We start from the raw sequence: 21,265 nt of genomic DNA, 5'->3' as shown, positions 1-21,265 counted from the left end.
TACTACGGCAATGCTGTAGTAGTCAGATAAAGAACTAAAATGACTCAGTATAATTTGTTCTCTACATATTAATCTGCAAGGGAGAGCAACTACTTTGCAACTTTACAAAGTCTTATTAGTAAATGCCAAATTAGAAGTCAAAATGTGAAAAGGACATCAGTTTGGGCAGCTTTGGATACACTATTAATAAGCATACAGCACTGCAGATAACATTCACTGTGTAACAATTCTGCATTTTACCTTTATGAAATTCAAGATAAATGCATGTTAGTAAATTCTCAATGAGGCATGGAAATCTGATGCACAATTCATATTGTGGTATACAGAGAAACTGAGAGCCAAAGCATCACTGCAATCGTTATACAACTTTTCAGCTTTTAGCATTTATAACTATATGAATGACAATTTTTATTTTAGAAATAACCAGATGCATATAATTAAAACCACAATGAAAATAGCTGTTCATATATTCGAAATATTTATATCATGTTTCTGCACATTAAACATGTTTCAGAAATACAGTGCCACTCACAAAACACAGAACTGCTTTAGCTGATAGCAGTCACAGTACAAAATACATATTTATTTTACTTCTTAAAATTGGCAACTCAACATTACTTTAATAAACCATCTTCTCACATCATTCCCCATATTCATAATATAATCCACATTTAACTATGTAAATGGATAAATACAAACATCTCTGTAAAAACAACTAACTGAACAATTTTACCAATAATATTTGGAGGCTAGTGGCATTTTCTTGCCATCATACATTACTGGAATTATCCACAAAAAAGCTTACCAGATCAGCATCAAGGCAATCTTGTTCATCATCTGTTGTGCTACATAGTTCAAAAATGTTTGTACAGTTCTGATCACTGTAATGCAATTAAATCTCTGTTATTGGAATAGCAAAAACATAGCTATAATTTCCTAAATTAAACCCAGCCACACTCAAAAGTTATACTTCTACTAGAAGACAGTAACTAAGAATTAAATTAAAAACAAAACTCAAGATGATTATAATATTACATCTGAAAAACTGCTATACTGTGCATTTCAGAAGTAGTGAGGGGAAGAGGGTGAAATTAGCATTAGGGATTTGAAAGGGGCCTTCATGTCTGATCTACCTGCAGGAAGACTGCCTATGCTAACTTCTTTCAAAATAATCTTTGACTGAACTGAGTCAGACAAGCTACCACAACAACTTCTACACATGTGCTAGACAGCACAGAACTTAACTTTATAGGTTGAGCTATTTTCATTTCAAGTGACACTTCAATACTATAAATACTATAAATACCAGTGAATACTACTAAGGGAAAAAGTTAAAATGTCTCTATGCTGAATGTTTAAGCATTTTTCCAGTTAAGATAATACTCAGAATTATTCACTTGTCCTGCAGGGCACTGAATAGTAAGAAAACAAATGAAACAGTATTCACAACAAAGTGATGTTAAGATATTCTCCCACCATTTCAGAGCACAAGTATTCAAACAATAAATAGATTAAAATGCCACTTACTTGATAAACTTTAAGAGCTGGGTAGTGATCTTTTTTGCAGCTTTAGCGATAGCACTCCCAGGTTCATTGAAGGTCCTAGCATTGCTTTCAATATATCTGACTTCCCAAACCAATGCAGAGATTCTCCTTAAAATTAAAAAATATTGCACCTTTAATACTAAGCTAAAAAGCTTAAAAATTGCAAAAAACTTGGCAATTTTCTGTCCTGTTTAAGATAGACATCTTCTGGTTTAAATCTAATTAGACCAGTAGAAAATGCTACAAATTGAAGTTATAACATCATAGAGCTAGCACAACTATGTAATTTCATTTATAATTAATTTTTTCAATTCCTTAAAATTGTGAAGCAGTGATACCCCAAGTTCGCAGCTCTTTGCCTACAGAAATTCAAACTATTTCCCAAGACATTATTTCAGTCTTATGAAGGAGGAAAACAACTACTAATGACTCTTTGCTGTATTTATAGACAAACTGAATGCAAGTCCAGATGAAGAACACCCTTAAAGTTTCTTTTAGAACTATATCCAGCACATTCAGCAAATCATAACTCCATCATCACTACACTTCAGTTTCTTCCCTCTTTCTCTGCCATTAGTGTTTATCATTTAAAAAGCTGGTGCTACTATTTAACATGTCATCTCTGTGTTTAAGCCTATTTCTGAAAGTAATAAGTGCTTAAGGTCTTAACCCTCTTCAAGTTCAAAGCAACTAAAGCACAGCACTTCAAAATCTGATTTAAGCCCTCAGCACTGAGATAACTTTATAGTTTGTTTTATTAAAAACATTTATTGATTTACAAATTTCTCAAGAGAGCGTCAGTGTTCAGGTAACTCTGTCAGTGTGAGTCTGGAAATAGTGCCAGTGTAGGCCGAAATCAATTTCCTTAGGAACTAAGAAAATTCTTCATTAAAATTGAATACATTATTTATCAAAATTATTCATTAAAAATGAACACAACATTGCAGTTATACCAACCATCAGAGCCCTGCAACAAAGCACCAGTAATGCTGAATTCAGGTACTGGACTACTGGCTTTCAGAATGTTTGTAAAAAGAACAATTGCTCTTACTAAAAAAGCTTAATCTTCCCACAGCAGAAACTCAGGGCCACATTTGCCCTTGTTTCTACTGCTAGCACTGACCTGTAAAATCTGTTAGCCAGTCTTGTCCGGATGGTGTTCAGGTCTGTTGGATAAGCAATCACAGTACAGTACTTGGGATAGGTACACAGGTCAACTGGAGCAGCAAAAGCTGCCGAAATGTCTGTTAAGAAACAGCAAGATTAATTTAAATATTTCAAGGCTTGCATGCATTTGACAATCAAGCCAGGTGTTGAACTGCTTCTTGATAAAACCAATGATGTATAAAAATATAAAAAACTCAGTACAAACAGAAAGAACTGCACATGATGTATGAACATTTCTAGTACTTTGTCACAGAGAATTTTTAAAGGATGCCGTGGATGTTCTAGGGCGGATATTCTATTTGTAAATGTAACATTAGGAGAAAACTACATAAAGTTTAGATGACATGCTTACCAAGAGTCATAAGCTGATCAATACCACTGATAATCCGCTCACATGCTTCATCACGAGATCTCATCCCCCACTCCCCTTCTTGTGGTTTGTATAGTAGCTTCTCCACCTCTTCAAATGTCACGGAAACACTAGCTCCTAATTCTTCAGGCTGATCGACTGAAGAGTGATAGCAAACAGGAGAGGGTAAGGAGTGAGAATACAAACCAAGATAAATTGTTAAGCACTTACACATATTAATTACTCACATGCTCAAAACTGACAAAAAAATTGCCTTAAAGTGGAGTTTGAAGCCAAGACTAAAGGGAAAAGAAGTACACAAAAGGCATATAAAAGCAAAGATATCCCTTATTCACCTTTTCTGCAGTTCTGAATTTCCAGAAGTCCCTTTCCTCTCTATCTAAGCACTGGACTTAAAAGAGCTGTTCATATGCTTTTTTTTTTTTTAAATGCATAACCTAACCTTCACAGGATTTTATCTTAATGAGTTAATTTGTGCCCTGACTTTAACCACATGCAAGACAGGCAAAATACTTTGTGACATTCTTCCTGGTATTAACAAGAGTGATCATTTGGACATTTAATAAAATATTTGTTTTGAACACGGCAGATCAATCATTTCAAGGCAGTAAGAACTAGTAGAAGTATCAAGCTGTAATGTATGGTTCTGTGGAAAGAGTCCACTTCCAAAGACTAATGCAATCTGGCCAATGCAGAATGACTGAGTAGATAATGTGTCATCCCTGGTTATCTTTCCTTATTAACTCCATAGATATTTTTTACTACATCTGCAGTTTCTGCACTTTCATTGTTTTTGAAAAGCTAAGTTCCTCATTTCATTTGAGCACTTGAAGAGGAACAAACATTTGAAGGTTCCTATCAGACACCGTGGGTAGGCAATAGCATTTATTTGTATTGATTAGGACAACTGGAATTAGCAGATAAATTCTTTTCATTAGCAGATAAATCCAACAGTATAAAGCATGCAGGCTAACAGTAAGAACTTCCATTAGCATCTGAGAGTCTGTCCATTAAAAATGAAAGCAAGAAACAGGATAGAGTCCTTTTCAGTGTTACGATGACTAATCCATGAACATGTTACATACAAATTCTAAAATACATTTCAGCTACAAATACTGTAGCAAGAAAAAAAAACAAACAAACAAAAAACCCAAAAAACACCAGCCCAAAAAACTATACCAACTAAAAAAAAAAATACCCCAAGTTTCAGTGGGGAATCTTCGAAGTTTATGAAAAGGACTATTTTTCCTTCAGCTGAATAGGGTTAGTCTTAATAACCCCTGTTCAATATTACATTGATGGAGGCCTAAGAATTTGTTATCCACTGAAATAGTATTAGAGATGAAGCAGTTCTTCAAGAAAAAAAAAAAGGATAAAATACAAAAAGGTGCTGGAAAAGCTGAAGGGACAGAGGTGACTCACTTAGATGATCCTTCTAAGTCATCTTCAAGCTAAAACAAATTCTCCAACCAAACTTCCTGAAGACAACACTAAGAGAAAGCAGCAAGTAATGCTTCTACACTTACATAAGGTTGTGTCAAGAAGAACTCAACATGGTATCTGGCACTCCATTGCATAAGCGCTCAAGAGGGATTTTCTCCTGCAGGAGTAACAACTAAAGCAGAATGACAGACTAAAACAAACAAGACTGTCCTTCTCAAGCAGCACAAATATCTCTGCTTCACGTTCTTTGCAGCACCCTGGTACACGTGTCACAGAAGACTTGTCACAACTCCTGGCATTTTATGTATATTTTCATAGTATGACCACAGTCCTAATCTAATCGAGTAAACGGGTCACAAATCAGCACCCCAAGGAGGGTTGCAGTACTTATAGTAGTACTGCTACTGACAGTTAATATATGCAACAGCCAGTTGACACCAATACTGGACTACTAAGAAGGCTGCTAAAAACTGAATTTTCAGGTCCATATGCACCAGCTTTTCCTCATCCTGACAGCATTGTCTGTGACAAGAGTGACACCTAATACTGTATCTTCATAATCATAAGACAAAACTCATGTTTACCAGATATAAAGGGTAACAAAGTTGTGGCCTGCTAGTTAGTCCAACTTCAGTGCTATTCTTCTCCCATACATCTAACTTAGCAAAGTGAATAAAAAATGCTTTAAGAGAAGAGTGGCAATCATGAGGTACAATTTTAATTTGATCTGCAAGTCATTGAATTGAAGAAAGAAAGAAAATGCAAAGGAGAGCTAACCCCTGTTTTGTACTATACTGTTAACATAATAATGCTTTCCATAAATGCCCAAAACCTCTCTGCAAGAAGCTTTACTTCCCTACAGTGCCATTTTCCATCAAAAATAAGGAGTTACAAATTGTCTTCAGGCAATTTTTGTTATTCCTCTAGCCTAGTGGCTGCTGTGGTCCTTATCCTTGACCTGTTCAGAGGATGTTCTTCTCAATTCTTTGACCTTGTCAACAAAAGACAGACTAGCTTTTAGAGCTGTGTTTTAGGGCTGGGTTTTTGTGTTTTTTTTTTTCTTTTGTGTGTGTGTGTGTGGTTCTGGGTTTTTTTTTGTTGTTTTTTTTTGGGTGTATGTGTGTGCCCCCAGTTTTTGCATGGTAAGGTCACAGCTCCTCAGATCGATCAAACCTTAAGCTCTTAACATAAGGTAGTAACTTACTAGATCAAAGAAAGAAGTTAAAATTTCTCTGATATAGTCAGTAAAGGATGACTTACACATTTAATACTATCCAGACTTAAATTAGCATCTGTAGGATGTCTGTCATTACATTGCCAGCATAGCAATTTCAAGAATCCTAGTTCTTCATGCTATCAAATGTGAGTGGTTAAGAACACTACTTTTTACATTTCAATCCTTAGGAGGAAGAGCTGATATAAACAGCAACTTAAACCATAGTTAGTACACAGTGCTCACAAGAAATGGATACAATTTGTCTTGCTAGCAAAATAAATCCCGACTTAAGTTCATACATAAGACTTGTGAGCCTCTAGTAATATGACAGTCACTCAGTGACATATATGGGAAGCATTAACCAGTTCACAATGAATAAGAAAAGCTTCTGTATGTCAGGAGGAGACAGACAGTAATGAGAAAAATCAGATGTTTCAATTAAATCTGTGTGTGTGCAAAACCAAAACCCTGCTGATTATTTGTCTTCTATGAATTAAAATGTAAAATAATTTCAATGTAGCATTTCAAGACTGGTTTGCAGAATTTGCCATCGCAAGATACGACTGAAGCAGCTATCTAACACTTTGAAGATTGGACAGGTGGCTCCTGAGAACATCCACATGTATACAATATACTCATATTTAAGAAATAAAAAAATACAGTGTAAGCCTCCTGGTGTCTGGGAAACAAGCCAACTTCTAGCAAAGATTATTAAGAAAATTAGTATCTTTGACAGCTTATTCAGTAACTGCTCTCTCAATGCTTCACAAACTTTCCCTCCTCCACCCAGCTGGTACCAACAAGCACTGGAAAAGTAAGTTGAATAAGACAAGCCAGGAATGCAACTGTTTCATTTACAGTTAATATGGATTTGACCAGCAAACTTTATGAATTGCTGGGTTTAAACTACATGAAGGAAGGACTGGCTGACAGGAAATTATTTTATACATTCTTTTTATGCATTCTTCCCCCACCCCCTTATACCATAAGGTATTACAAACCAAGTTTTTTGAAACAGATGTTTCTGTTTCAAAGATGAAACTTGACATTTAGAAGTAGCAGGTTTTACTGCCTAAGATAGAGCTACGCATTTAAACTATTTCCTTCAAAGTTGCTCTGGAAGATGTAAAGGGGAAAAAAATTAAAATAAATAGGTATACTCAAGATATTTCAGCAAATCTGAAGCAAGACTGTCTTCAAGAACTTTCTTGCCTGAATGCACAAAACCACCCTGTTGACATTCTGTATGATCTAAAGGATAACTATTACCTCATCAGTAGATATGCACTGTATTTGGATGACTTAGCGTCAAGAGTCACAAAAAAGATAGAAATCGCCTAAGGTCCACTACGTGCATGGAATGAAGGAACTAGAAAGAGGAAGAAACACAAACTGTTTTACTGAGTTTCTACCTACCATTATCAGGAACTGGTTCCATGTCCCATGGGCTAAGTTTTTCAATTTCACCATTGTCCCATCTGATGGTCACCAAGTAGAAAAAAAAATAAAAAAAAATGTTAAGGTTATCTTGACTCAGAAGTATTCCTCCAAGCAGATTTAAATCACAGCTATATTTAGGTATTAATACAAATATACTGTATAAATGTGCATATAAACAAAAACATTAGCTAGCAATCAGCTGTCACAGTGCAAAAAGGAAACATTCTTCATAATGAATTCCAAATTAAGATTTGGCTTAATACTCCTATCCTCCTGATTTGGCTGTATGCGACTTGACATAGAAATCAATTTTACAAAGGACATATGAGGAAGTTACAGAAAACAAACAAGCCATACACTTGGAAAAATAACATCATCACGGGGATGATATAATAAAAGCACACAGGGAAAAAGATTTTTCTTTCTGCTAACCACAACGTAGCTGTTCAAGTCTATGGAATGTTTCAGAGAAAGAACAGTAAGTGATGTGTTTGGTATATTAAAATTTCATAAGGCACGTGAGATTACGACAAAGAAAACATTAAATATAAAATGACGAAACTGAAGTTAAGTAACAACCAAGAGGAAGCAAAGGCAAATAGAACTGATATTGACAGTGCACTTATCTATGACTTATGAATATAATTTTGAGGTATCTCCAAATCCTACCACATTTGGGCAGATTTTTACATGTTTTTAACAACACAAAAAGTATCAATGAATTTTGGTATTTCAAAGACATGAAATACCTGATTGAATCAGCTTAACACCCTACTGGTCCAGCTACACAAGTAATGCGTCTTTGAAACTATTACTGGGAGATGCTATTTACAGAGACCATAATATCCTGGTATAAGTCAATTCTACTTTTACTTCAGCATTCATGATCACTGTATTCCTCTAGGCATGTTTGTGAACACATCCCAGCCTATTTCCATTAGTACATGTTTACTCTTGTCTAATACCTTTTTGACCCTGTTGTTTCCACAGCTTCCTGTGGAAAATACATGTCCAAAGTTCACTAGCCCCAATGTTAAAAAAAAAAAAAAAAAAAAGGAAAAAAAAAACCAAGAAAATAAAACACAACACCCAAACTACTTTAAAGAAGTCCCCTACAGATTTCAACATGCACCTCTAGTTCTGTCATTACAGAATCTGGTGACTAATTCTTCTCTATTCACCATGCCTAGAACCTTTGACTTCATGAACTATGAACACACCCCTTTCACCATCACTTCCATCTGAAGAGAGAACTTTTTTTGGGTCTTTACCCACAAAGTATCTGGTACACAGAATCATAGAACAGTTAAGGTTGAAAAGCACCTTTAATTCATCTAGTTCCACCTCCCCTGCCATGGGCAGGGACACCTCACACTAAACCATATTGCCCAAGGCTCTGTTCAACCCAGCCTTGAACACTGCCAGGGATGGAGCATTCACAACCTCCCTGGGCAACCTATTCCACTGCCTCACCACCCCGTAATAAAGGGCTCCTTCCTTATATCTAAACTTCCCCTGCCTACGTTTGAACCCATTACCCCCTGTCCTATCCCTGCAGTCCCTAATGAAGAGTCCCTCCCCTGCATCCTTGTAGGCCCCCTTCAGATACTGGAAGGCTGCTGTGAGGTCTCCACGCAGCCTTCTCTTCTCCAGGCTGAACAGCCCCAACTTCCTCAGCCTGTCTTCATACGGGAGGTGCTCCAATTCCCTGATCATCCTTGTGGACCTCCTCTGGAGTTGTTCCAACAGGCCCATGTCCTTTTTATGTTGAGAACACCAGAACTGCACACAATACTCCAGGTGAGGTCTCACAAGAGCAGAGTAGAGGGGCAGGATCACCTCCTTCCACCTGCTGGTCACGTTCCTTTTGATGCGGCCCAGGATACAGTTGGCTTTCTGGGCTGCGAGTGCACTCTGAAGCCGGCTCATGTTAATTTTCTCATCAACCAACACCCCCAAGTCCTTCTCTGCAGGGCTGCTCTGAATCTCTTCTCTGCCCAACCTGTAGCTGTGCCTGGGATTGCTCCAACCCAGGTGTAGGACCTTGCACTTGGCATGGTGAAACTTCACAAGGCTGGCATCAGCCCACCTCACAAGCGTATCAAATACATGCTGTCTACTGTCGACTTTGTTCATACACTTACCAACAGAGTCACAGAAGTTCAAAAGGAGGAGAGGCAGAACTCCCCAGTACATATGCAGTGCTGCTCTTTCCTACAGCTGGGTTTAATCCTTATGCTCAATAGCATTAGTCTTTATTATAGGCACATATCAGAAACTGAAGTCAAATATATCAGTTTACAGCTCACCAGTTTTCCTCCAGAGCTTTCTCTGTTGGCAGGAGTTACAATAGCAATCTGACAGTCCTCTAGTACAGCGTCCAACTGTACGACAATTTGCAGCTCTGCCAGGAGTTTCGTATCAGAGTTCTTCAAATGCCTGGTTGAGTGCCATCTACTTCTTATGACTTAATAAACTTAGGTATTTGATCTAATACCTCCTGTGTATTTATTTCAAACAAATTGAAAATTGAGATGCAAGAGCACCTCTCAATTATATTGGATTACCCATTTACTCCAGGGGAAAAAAAAAATTAAAAAAAAAAAAAAAAAATCAATCCAGCAACATTCAGCCTGTTTAACATTTATGCACTAACAGAGTTCTGAAGGTTCATCTGTTTGGTACTCCTCCCCAGTTAATGTATGTACAATACTTCAAAAGTTGTTAGTATTCGTAAACATATATACTAGTTCATAATATTGTATGAAAGATTTTATCAGTACAGTTAAGTACAGCATAAGACCCATTTAGTTTCCCTGAAGCTCCATTCACCCACACAACTTAAGTAACAGTAACGCAACTTGATAAATAAAACTGCTTACACTACACAAACACCTATTTTTGTCTGCCCAATAATACAACAAAATATTTCATTCATACATCTTCTATTTATTTATTATGTACACAACAGTGGTGTTGATAATTTGAGATGATTCCCAAGTGTGAAAACCTGGTTACTGATAAGAATTTTGAGTTACATGCCAATTACTCCCCTTCATTTTATTTAAATGTGGTTTTCCCACAGTCTCCATCACTGAGTTTTGAAGCCAGCTTTCAAAGGTTGTTTCTGGTATAATATAAAAGCACTTCTATTCCAATAAAGCTCTTTGTCTCAGAAGTGGCAAAGAACAATTGCAGACGGTCAAACTGAGCTGGATTAGCAGAATTCTACCATCTAAAGAAGCACAGTAACTCAGATCCTGATTGAGGAAAACAGCCAGCACATTGCAGTTTTGCCAAGAAAGAGTCTCAACCATTTGTGGTTACTTTTTCCCATTTAAATAAATGTAAAACTTGTTTTTAAATATTTGTATTTAAAAATATCTTTGTATGCAATGTATACAGTATATGAATGCAAATTATGAAGCTACTGCTGCTGAACCACATGCAGATTCTTGGGTAGACAAGACTCCAGATTCTTGAACAAAGGCCTGTACTTAAAAGAAGAGTGAACCACCCAGCCAAGCTGTGAAACCTAATTGTACCTGCAAAACACTAAAATATTTTCATATACATATTTTAGGAATCTTCTCTAGAGGAGCTGTTTGTGAGTCAAGGTAGAACAAAGTCACGTTCTTTACAAATGCAGCACAAATCTTTAAAGAGCTCTCTTTTGAAAGTGGTCTTTAAAGAGCACTGCATTCCTTACCTGTTCAATTATTAAGCTAACTTCAAAGCAATTCTAGACTTCACCCTCGTAAAGGCTGGTGTATTAAAACATTGAAACACCCTTTAGAGTTCACAGAAGAAAGGAATCTAAGAAATTGACTACAGGCTCTTTTTCATAACTGGAATCTTGATTTTTAATTGACCAAGAAAACAACTAATAACCCCATCTAAACTTACTCTGAAGGAACACCTATGGTAACATAACAAAACATATGAAAGGTATAACATTCAGAAGGTAACACATTCTCCATGGCTTGAGCTACTTAACTGATAAAATTTAGTACTTTGAAATAAGATTCAGTTGTATTTTCACACTGGTACCTGGACCCAGTGGACTTTTACTCTGGACATCATTTTACAAGACAAGGGAAAAATATACTAGCCAGTAACTTGAATAATTTACCCCGACATCACCTGCAGGAGATACACACTCCTGTATATCTATCCTGGGACATGGATAAGATGTCAGTAAGCATCAGTTACCATTTTAGCTTGTCAAGATACTCTCTTTGGGCAAGGCAAAAGTCCAAAGCAGAATGAAATCAATGTACAAATAGTCTGGATCTCAGGTTTTTGTCTGTATGTACATTCTCATCATGGGTGAGTAAGCAACTGTCAGAAAGTGGGGAGGAGGGAAAGCCCTCTAACAATGCAACTCTGAATATCAAATATACTGTAAAAGACATGGGAAGAATCCCTGGTCATGACAGAAATAGGAATATTATGTATTCAATGATTATTCTCCTAGCAATCCTCCCCTGCTGGAAGAATCCAAAGCAAGCAAGATCCCAGAACCATTCCAGACAACTTGGAAAGTGTCTTCATTTCAGCTGGCATAGAGTTAATTTTTTTCATAGTTACTGGTACAGTGCTGTTGACAACATCCTGATTCTAAGCACCGAGGGCCATAGTTACCTTTGTTCACATTTCTTCTACTTTGTGTGAAGAACCTCTTTGTCAATTTAAAGAGGGTGCACAGGAACACCTCTAATGTTAAACTGTCACGGGGGGATAGTATGAAGTAGGTTTCAGAACCTGCCTTGGTAAAGAATGTAATGGTTCATGTATGTTCTTACTAGTTTGACTCAGATGTTCCTGGTCTTCGTTTAAACAGGTTTTTTTTCTACTCAAACACCCTTTACTTAATTAGTATACTATGCTTTGAGCAATGCACTTGATACTATATGCCTTCATCCAGGTGGTATTATCTCCTGACAAGTACACTGGTCAAAGGGACTTGCGCCTCTTACAGGGTCACATTATCTGCCAGTTACTCAGCTAAATATCACCCAAAGAAGAAATCAAAAGAAGAAACCAAAAGGTGAAATTGCAAGTGGCATCTGCAAAACCAGGAATATGGCAGAACACCACTAGGCAGTGAAGAGATTAAAGTTCCGTCAAGACAGAACAGACAACAGTCATGTGTCAAGCATAACGAGAACAACATTTGGAAACCTCCTCTACAAGAGTCTCAAATGATAGCATGAGATCAACTTACTTGCACATGTGGACTACAACATGAAGACAGAAGTGCAAGAATTTGAAGCATAACAAATATGATATCAGTAACAGATTAAGAATGCCCCATCCGAAACCAATTATAATTAACATACACAGAAAATTGCACTGCTTGCTTTGTGAAAGAGATCTACCACTAGTCATTACAGAAAATGATCTACAAATATGAAAGATATCAATAACTTTTTACCATATTATTCACTGAAAATTTGCCAGAAGTTATTACGTATCCACACTGTGTAATATTAGCAATTTGAAACCACTAAAAACTGATAATCACTAGAAACAACTAAGAACTGATAATCACTTGAAATCACTAAGAAGTGATAATATGACCAGTGAAATCATTTGAACAATACATTCTCATACCAAATGAACCAGCTATGTAAGAGGCAATCCACACTACTCACATTAGAAGTGCAAAATCTTTTCATACTTACTTAACACTGTAACACTGAAAATGACTATCTGGATATTGAGGCTGATATGGTTCTTGACCCAGAACTGTTCCAAACCACCATGCATCATCAATAATGGATCGGAACCTATCAGCTAGTGCAAAAAAAAAAAAGTCTGCTCAGATATTTTACTAAGAAAAATTATTTAACTATGCTTCTTCTACACGCAATTAGAAAAACTTTTGATTGATTTTTTTCAGTTTGAAGTTCTAAATCCACTGATACTCAAAAAAAGATGAAGCAACTATTATACCAAAAGAACATCAGTGCTAAAACCCAAGTTTGCTACTAGCTAAAAGTAAGAAAAGAGGTACAGTAAGGCCTCAATATATGTTTTGAAGACTGTACCTTAGATCTATAGTAATCCCTCCAAAAGGCTCAATACAGCAGTTATTAGGCTCATACTTCTAAGGGGCAGAGAGACTCCATGTACCAGAGAGCCCTCTGAAGTTAGAAGCAAGTAGTATTTAGCATATTTAGCAATTAGCCAAGGAAAAATTTTTTATTTCAAAATCATTTGGTAAAATATTTAGTACACACACTTACAAGCTTGCCAGTTCCTTTGCCGTGCTTCATCATAGAACTGACGTAATATAAGGAAATCGATAACATCTGGCATATCGTGGTATCTAAATCAAAAAAAAAAAAAAACAAACAAAAAACAAACAAAACCCCAGCATTTCATGTGTGCACCCTAGGGCTTTAGGAAGCAGCTTAAAAAGAAATGCAGTTTTAAATATTGGTCAGAAAAATAGAGATGCACATACCTGATGGAAAATGATTTGTCTGTATGTTTTCCAGTGGCATGATCTATAAAAGCAAGCTTGAGGCAACACAATGTGGGAGGCCCAACTTCATATCTAATTCCAACAATTTTTACTAATTCCTGATCCTACAGGTGAGAACAAACAGTTTCAGCAAGTTCTACTTTCTGGATTATGCACAGAACTATCAATTTAACATTAGTTAACCAAGCACATGAATTGTACCCCCATGCAAAAAGCCAAAAACATTGAAACTGTGTAAAAGTTCAATGGAACACAGTCCATCAGACTTGGCAATTTTAACACAGGTTATTTGGGCTTTCCACAGGTAACTCTGGTAATTGAAGTCACTTTCCTGTATTGTTTCCATAGGGAAACATTGTAAGAAACAGTATAATATCACAAATCAGTATTTTGTGAACCATGTAACACAACTCTTCTTTCACATACTACTATTATTGAACCCACTGTATCTCCAACGAAAACCTACCCTAAGGACTACTTTTCTCCATGGCTCCTTGTGTGGATTCAGTTCATAAATGTTATTTCTTCTAACTGCTTCAATGTAAGCTTCATGTCCTTGTCGGAAATATATTACCTGAGAAAAAAAAAAAAAGCCCAAATGGTAAACGTTTTCCTACATTAAGTAATTACGTTAGGTAACACAAGCATTTAAAGATTTCTATCGATATTCCTACCTCATCACCCATCTGAGGGACAAAAGGGGATCTTCGAAGAGCTGTGTCTGTTATCCAAACAGGAGGATGCAAATCATATGACAATTCCAAGTTTACTGGTTGTGTTTCAGCATTTGCCTTCACATTTAACAGAGAGCAAAATTAGGCATAATGGACATATTCCTGACATGAAATCAAAACAACTTACTCCATTTTAATTTGGTAGATAAAAACCTTAACTTATAACAAGACTAAAGTACTTTTCCAGAAAGTATTAGCAGAAAAACTCCAAGGCTTTCACTGAGTTGTAACTGTATTTGTAGTACTAATACTAAGCATTCTTTCCCTTTATGAAGATTTAAGTGAAAAAGATTACTACTATAATCCTATTAGGCTGCAAGAAACTATTTGCAGATTAAAAACTATGAGATATCACACAGTAGATATTCACATTAAAACAGTTCCAAAATTGTAATTTTGAGAATACTTGGAAGAAAGCAAAACAACAGAGAAAAACATACCAAAATTACCCCAAGTATTAAAAATCTGTATTTGTCCCTTTTTGGTAGAAAACAGCAAATCACAGCTACTGTAATTTAAAAAATGATAATTATTTAAATTAACTTGAAAATTTTCATAAAAAAAGTAAGCATTGTAACTTACAAAAAAATTAAAGTTCAAGAATAAAAACCCAAATATACAAATACAGTGACTATATTGCTTAAGTTTTCAAAAAGATATTACTTAAATAATTCTACAGATTATTACATTAAAGCCCTGTTAAAAACCCGATTTAATTTATTTAACTCTGCTTTTAATTATCACATTTCCCCTTTGATAGCAGAAACCTTGAGAACCCTTTTTATTTGAAAAGTGAGAATGACTTCACTTGGAATGTATATTTGTCCATACAAACCTGCAGATACTTTGCACTTGGAATAGTCTCAATTTAATTAAAAAGTACACTGTATGCAGTGATACCAATATCCTTGTCCAATGGCAATAAAAATTACTTTAACAGGTTCAAGTGAAGAGGTCTGAAAACCTAAGAGAGTAATTTATTAAAGAGTGACTAGAAGAAATTAACTGTATACCTCCTCCTGCTTTTTTGGTTTAGGTTTTTTTCTCCTTTTTCTTCTTCTTCTCTTTGGAGGAGAAGATTTCTCTGCTGATACTTCCTCTTCTGAAGTACTGCAATACCTGATAGCTTTCCTTCGAGAAGTCCGTACTGGAGGTTGCAAATTAATCCCTGCATCAGCTATCCAGTCGGAGTATCTACTTGAAGAATCACTGTCCGTAGCGGATGGAGCCAGGGACAATACAAACACAGAACCAAGCTGTCAGTATTTCAGAATGCTAAATTCTTTTAGACAAATAACTGCAGATGCATATTGCTGTTGAAAGCTCTATCAGAAGAATTAAAATTACTTTGACCTGTTGTAACAATTACTTCACTTGATGCTTATCATAAATTTTGGGGAACACCATACTTAAAAGCATGGGTTTTTTCTAAGGAATCAAGGCTGGTGAATTCCAAAATAAGTAATTTATTCAAGAAAGTTGTGCAATGAAATTCCAGACTAGTTGGGAACCCTCCCTAAAGAAGACACTAGCCAAGAACTACCTAATTCTTTAAAGATAGTTATATAACATCTCAGGGATACACATTTGCCTTTTTTATACCTCTCTCTCTCTATACCTCTTTGTTCTACTACTGTAGAGTTCTAGAAAGAATATCTAAAAAAGCCACAGCAGAGGGATTAAAAGGTTATCTATAACTTCAGTTCTAAACAGAATTATAGCCTTATGAAAATATTTTTTTTTCCAACCAACCATTTTGTAACAGCAATTGGCAGTTACTGCATTGTTAACAAAACATCCCCCCAACCAAACAAAACCCCACACCCCTCAAAAACCGAACACACTATAAAAACCATTCCGGACCATCATCTTTCTCCTTGCCATCTAGCAAAACAGTAAAAGTATTTGAAACTATATAAAAAGACAATGCTTTGGTGAAATGGAACACTAAATAAAAATACAATGTCTCAGTGCAGTACTCTCCAAAATATTATTACGTATGAAGCATGACAGAACTTCGATACAACTTCTCTAAAACTTGTTACAGTTAAAGCCAGGATTTGTTCACTTTTACCTAGAACTATTACTGTTGCTTTTCTTGTCACTTCTCCACTCTTCCTCTTCATCAGATGAGCCAGAGCCCTCACTTTCTTCAGCTTCCTGATTTTAAAAATATGCAGAGTCAATCCAAAGCTTTCTCATACCACATGTTTTAAGGGTTTGAAACATAAAACACATTCTCTATTCATGTCTGCATATTAATAAGTTAGCAAGAAATCTGGTAAAAAGAGTTCTTGAAAGGGAAATGAAAGTAGTTCTTTTTTGGAGCAGTCTTCAACTTACCCAACAACCCCAGGAGCGCACTATTAATCAATAACTTCTGTATGTTCACTCACATTGTACTAGCCATGTGGGTCCACCTGCTGTATTCACTCTTTGCAAAGCAATACTCCTATCCCCCTACCATATGACAGTTCTACTTTTTCTAGTCTAATAATAAGTTCACATCATTCACCAGGACAAAGTGGAACGTGATTTTGATTCCTTCAAATTCCAGACTCATGATGCTGTAATTAGGTCATGTAAAGTACAGAGTAAAATCTAGCTCACTAGAATGCAACGGAAGAATTTAAAGATTGCACAAGACAAGAAAGAAAGGCACGTCTCCCATTTGCACACAACATAGCTTTTCTCTTGTTACAGGAGTAGTACATTTTTTTTAATCAGTTTTGCAAGCTAAAATCATGCGATTTTTCTGATTCTAGTATCAAGTGATTGACCAAGTACTAACTGGGTGTTGTCATGCATATATTAAGAGGCTAAACTAAACAGTCAAGATATATCAAAATATATTACAACCTAAGTAGTTTCCTGATTGTTGTTCAACAGTTTATTTGCATTATCATGTTTTACTTGTTTTCCATAACTGAAATTACCAAGTATAATACATTACTCATGTCTCAAGTTACATACTGTCAAGCAAAGAAATCAACCACACAAAAAAAACCCCAAGATTTAACTTGCAACTTCCAGTTTGATACTGTTTCAGTTAGTCCAACTGATTGCTATTTTCAGAGTAACACTGTTAAGTCTTTCCCCTAAAACCTGTTCACACAGTGTACAGGATGAACAATACTGAGTTATTTCTTCCTTTCAACCTACCATTTGTAGGATTAAAAAAAAATAAATAAAAAAAACCAACCATCTACATCAAAGCTCAGCTTCTTATAGTATTATTAATTTAATTATTATTAGATCTAACATCACTTCAAAAATATTTCAGTATATGTAGTATCTACTGGACAGTGTTCATAACTCTCTTGTGTTATTTGAATTTGTAAAGTTCCAAAAGTCTCCTGCAACTACCCTTCCACCCGATTCCCAAAATAGGAAAACATGAACTTTTCATTAAAGTGATTTTTTGTGTTTAAAAACATCAGAATTCTTTATTACGAGGCTAGGAGAAGAGAGTCTATTACCAAAGAATATCATTCTTAATCTTACTTAAAAAATTCTCTTATCTCCCAAATATCACCCATTCTGTTCATGATTCTCCCTTAAGAAAGCAACTGGTCCAACAAGTCCAACCTTCTCTACTCCTTCCACTTCTTCCCCCTTTTCCCAGTTTGAAACTATTTCCTTGAGTGCAAGTCAAGAGAACTGTAATCCAAGCAGTCCTACCACTGATTTACAGCATTTGATTAACACAACAGTCAAAAGCTCCTGCCATCTACAGCAAAGTCCTGTTTCACCCCAAGCCAGGACTCAGCAGATAACCGGACTGTGGAAGAATCACATTACCTGGCAAAACAATGCTTTCTGAAGAACCTTCAAAATTCCCAGCTTTAGGTGTGTGCACAAATTTGAAAGGTTTTTGTAGAGAAACAGCAAAACATCTAAAATCCAAACTTGACTAAGCCAAGCTTGGCATTTTATATTGGTTTTTGCCTCGAGTTGTGGATTTGTTTTAGAAGATACTCAGCAAAACCAGTTCAGCTGTTTATAAAATGAAGGAAATAAATACTGCTATTATTAAAGCAAGATACCTAGGTCTGAGAAGTGTTAACAATAATGGTATTACAGCAACCCTTTCCCTGGTAAAAGATTTTATTTCTTCTATTTGCTTGTTTGTCTTAAAAAAGAACACACACATTTACATGGAACTTCACTTATTGGGGTACTTAAGCTCAAAATACCTAACTCAGAGAACTTACCTGCTCTATCAAGCCAAAGCAGTTATCTCTTTCTTCATCAGAAGACTCCAGCTGGTCAATGTTTTTCCGTGTTCGGTAACTGGGATATTTCCGTCTATGTAGTCTACGCTTAGATTGTATTAATGAAGACTCAGAGTCACTCTAATTTATATAGGAAGTAAAAAAAGAGGTTACATACAAGTATGTATGTTGCAAACTTGCAGGGATGAAAGGCTGGGTAAAAGCTGAATGTAAACAGAAACAGCCTCATCACATCCCAGCCTGATGGCAAGACTCCTTTTCACCAGAAGTAATTTTCCTGTAAGCCAATAGTTTTAAATTTGCTATTCTCGATTCCAGATTTAGTAGCCATCCTAAGCAATTGCTCTTTATAAACTACTGTGATAGGTCCATTCAAATTACTTGATAAATATATTTACAGAATCAAGACATTAACTGCCTACAAACGTGCAATTCTTAGAGGACCAGAAATCCTCAACTCCCCCAGTTAGCAGGAGGGTGCAGTAGAATTCTTGCATTAAACTGTTTTGTACTGCACGACACAGCGAATCAGGCCACTACAGTATGAAAATTTTACAATAAACAATTTTTCCTTCATACTGTTCTTTTCCAGAAAATGGCTAGTGAAAAAAATATTAAAAACTGAGCAAGTCTGAAAAAGTTGCCCTCCACACGAAACACTGCCATCTGAAGTGACAAGGGAATAGCAATATAGCCTACAGTTCTTCAAATACGGCACCTTGAACTCTTTCATTTGCACCTCAGTCCTTTAGCATGGACCTGCAAGAGCTGTCTTTGAAACTTTTAACTGCAGTGAAACCAGAATGGGCTGAAATCAAACCTACCTTTAAAATTAACTTAGATGGAAGGAGGAAAGATTGAAAGAAAAAAGAATTCTATGCCTTCATAAAAATAAATCCAACCTTGTCCTCCAGTAAGCAGAAGTTGAATCAGCAGGAACCTTTGAAGACCACACCTTCAGAAATACCTGCTTTCATTTTTTAAACCATGATTCATCCCTGGGCACAGAATGTCCATTTTCCTGGAAGCTGTCACCTACCTTTTCCAGTGACTCGAATGACTTTTTCTTTTCCGTTGCATAGAGATCTCTCTCCTCTTCCCCTTTTGCAATCCGATATCCTTCCTGCTTCCTAAAAGAAAGCAATGAAAATCTAATTCGACATCTGTTCTGGCAATGTTAAAAAAAGTAAAATTATCTGTTTTCTTTAAAGGACTCAAACACCTATACCATATTCTCATTTCCAGATAATGAGAATGAATATTAAGAAAGTCTTCCTTGAAAATACCAGAATGTAATAAACTTTCTCAACTGCATTTTCAGCCCACATTTTTCTCTTCAATTATTCTACCTCCCAACACCAAGACAGCTTTTTAGGTGCTTCAGAGATGTGGGAGCACATATGGCTGTACTGTTAAAAAGAACTATTTAGCTATCAATATTAATTCTCCTTTTCACAGATGCATACTGCAAACACATTTGAAAGCAGCAAACTGCTTTAGCATTTCAAGTGCTCAGCGCTGGTTGTCAACACATCACCCCCACAAGCCTCACAAAAGCACAATCCTTCAGGATACACTTTCATCTAAATGAATTTAACCTATATCACTTCACTTTGGCAAGAATCAAAGTAATCTAGCCATCCTCAAGAAGACTTAAAACATTGAAATATGGGAAAATAATTCTCTATTAAACTAGAGAAACCATTGATAAGACCTCACAATGAAAAAGATCTTAAGCACAGCTGACCATAACACTAAACTACTTCAATTTGTACCATGTATCTTTGTTAGCTTAAGTCTAGATTTAGAAAGAACAACTTGATGTGTTCTCTCTAGTCACATCTGCAGCCCTGTAAGCTGCCTACAGACCTGAGTAAGCTTGGTGGTATTTCTGGTACAACAACTCTTCGTCTCCAAGCCTGAAGATCTCGCTCAGTAGCCATCTGACTTCGTGGAGCATTCTGATGCATCTGACGTACACCTTCAACTTGCCCACTACGTCGCAGGCCAATATTGGGAGGAGACTGGATGTCTAAACTTGGTCTTCTAAAAGCTAAAATATAAAAATACAAAAACAAAAACAAAACAGAATTTTTTTTTCCAGGCTACAGAGAATTAGAATCTTGTTTCTTCCTTCTACAAGATAAAAATTTCACACTTTACATACTTTTAGCTCCATAATCCTAAGTATAGGACTAATCATCACCTTAAGAAAATTACTGTGAGATTACACATATACTTTTAAAGTGGTTATTTCTACTACTATTTTAATACAGTGAAAGGAAGTATAATGTGACAGAGGTGTTTTTCTGTATTATTTGAGGCAGTTCTGAGGTTAGTGGGGTTTTTAAAGAGCACTTTTTCTGGAGATAAGCTTACATAATCAAAACTACAAGGACATAGTTCAGAAGAGTGTCTGTTTTAAATCTATAAAGAAGGGAGAGGGAAATCCAGTTTGAATAATACTGTACCGTATTATTACAGAATAATACACTAAAATATTTATTCTGCAAACTTTAGAGGAGAATAAATGTAGCTCCTATAAATGTTATTTGTTTTCTTTAAAAATACTATTAAGCATGAGGCACTTTACAAGGAATACAATTAAAAGAGAAAACTCTT

General features: G+C 36.0%; 1 protein-coding gene across 2 annotated transcripts in view; it reads right to left on the bottom strand.

Moving 5' to 3' along the window:
- Positions 1-21,265, bottom strand: part of BRWD1 (bromodomain and WD repeat domain containing 1) — a 55,938-nt gene that overhangs the window by 12,672 nt on the left and 22,001 nt on the right. For both annotated transcript variants that reach the window (XM_057428713.1, XM_057428714.1), the window contains 15 exons: positions 20,513-20,696; positions 19,683-19,773; positions 18,623-18,763; positions 16,483-16,568; positions 15,422-15,617; positions 14,349-14,465; positions 14,141-14,248; positions 13,654-13,778; positions 13,433-13,515; positions 12,869-12,980; positions 7,158-7,219; positions 3,065-3,220; positions 2,669-2,789; positions 1,528-1,653; positions 806-881 (listed from right to left, as the gene is read on the bottom strand). In XM_057428713.1, the coding sequence (XP_057284696.1) occupies positions 806-881; positions 1,528-1,653; positions 2,669-2,789; positions 3,065-3,220; positions 7,158-7,219; positions 12,869-12,980; positions 13,433-13,515; positions 13,654-13,778; positions 14,141-14,248; positions 14,349-14,465; positions 15,422-15,617; positions 16,483-16,568; positions 18,623-18,763; positions 19,683-19,773; positions 20,513-20,696 (1,784 nt within the window). The remainder of the gene's footprint in view (positions 1-805; positions 882-1,527; positions 1,654-2,668; positions 2,790-3,064; positions 3,221-7,157; positions 7,220-12,868; positions 12,981-13,432; positions 13,516-13,653; positions 13,779-14,140; positions 14,249-14,348; positions 14,466-15,421; positions 15,618-16,482; positions 16,569-18,622; positions 18,764-19,682; positions 19,774-20,512; positions 20,697-21,265) is intronic.

This window comes from Pezoporus wallicus, unplaced genomic scaffold (assembly GCF_028554395.1).
Source record: "Pezoporus wallicus isolate ANWC-B61680 ecotype Strahan unplaced genomic scaffold, APGP_CSIRO_Pwel_v1 contig_8746, whole genome shotgun sequence".
Classification (NCBI taxonomy): domain Eukaryota; kingdom Metazoa; phylum Chordata; class Aves; order Psittaciformes; family Psittacidae; genus Pezoporus; species Pezoporus wallicus.
The sequence above is the reverse complement of the archived record's forward strand: the minus strand, read 5'-3'. Positions and strand labels throughout refer to the sequence as shown.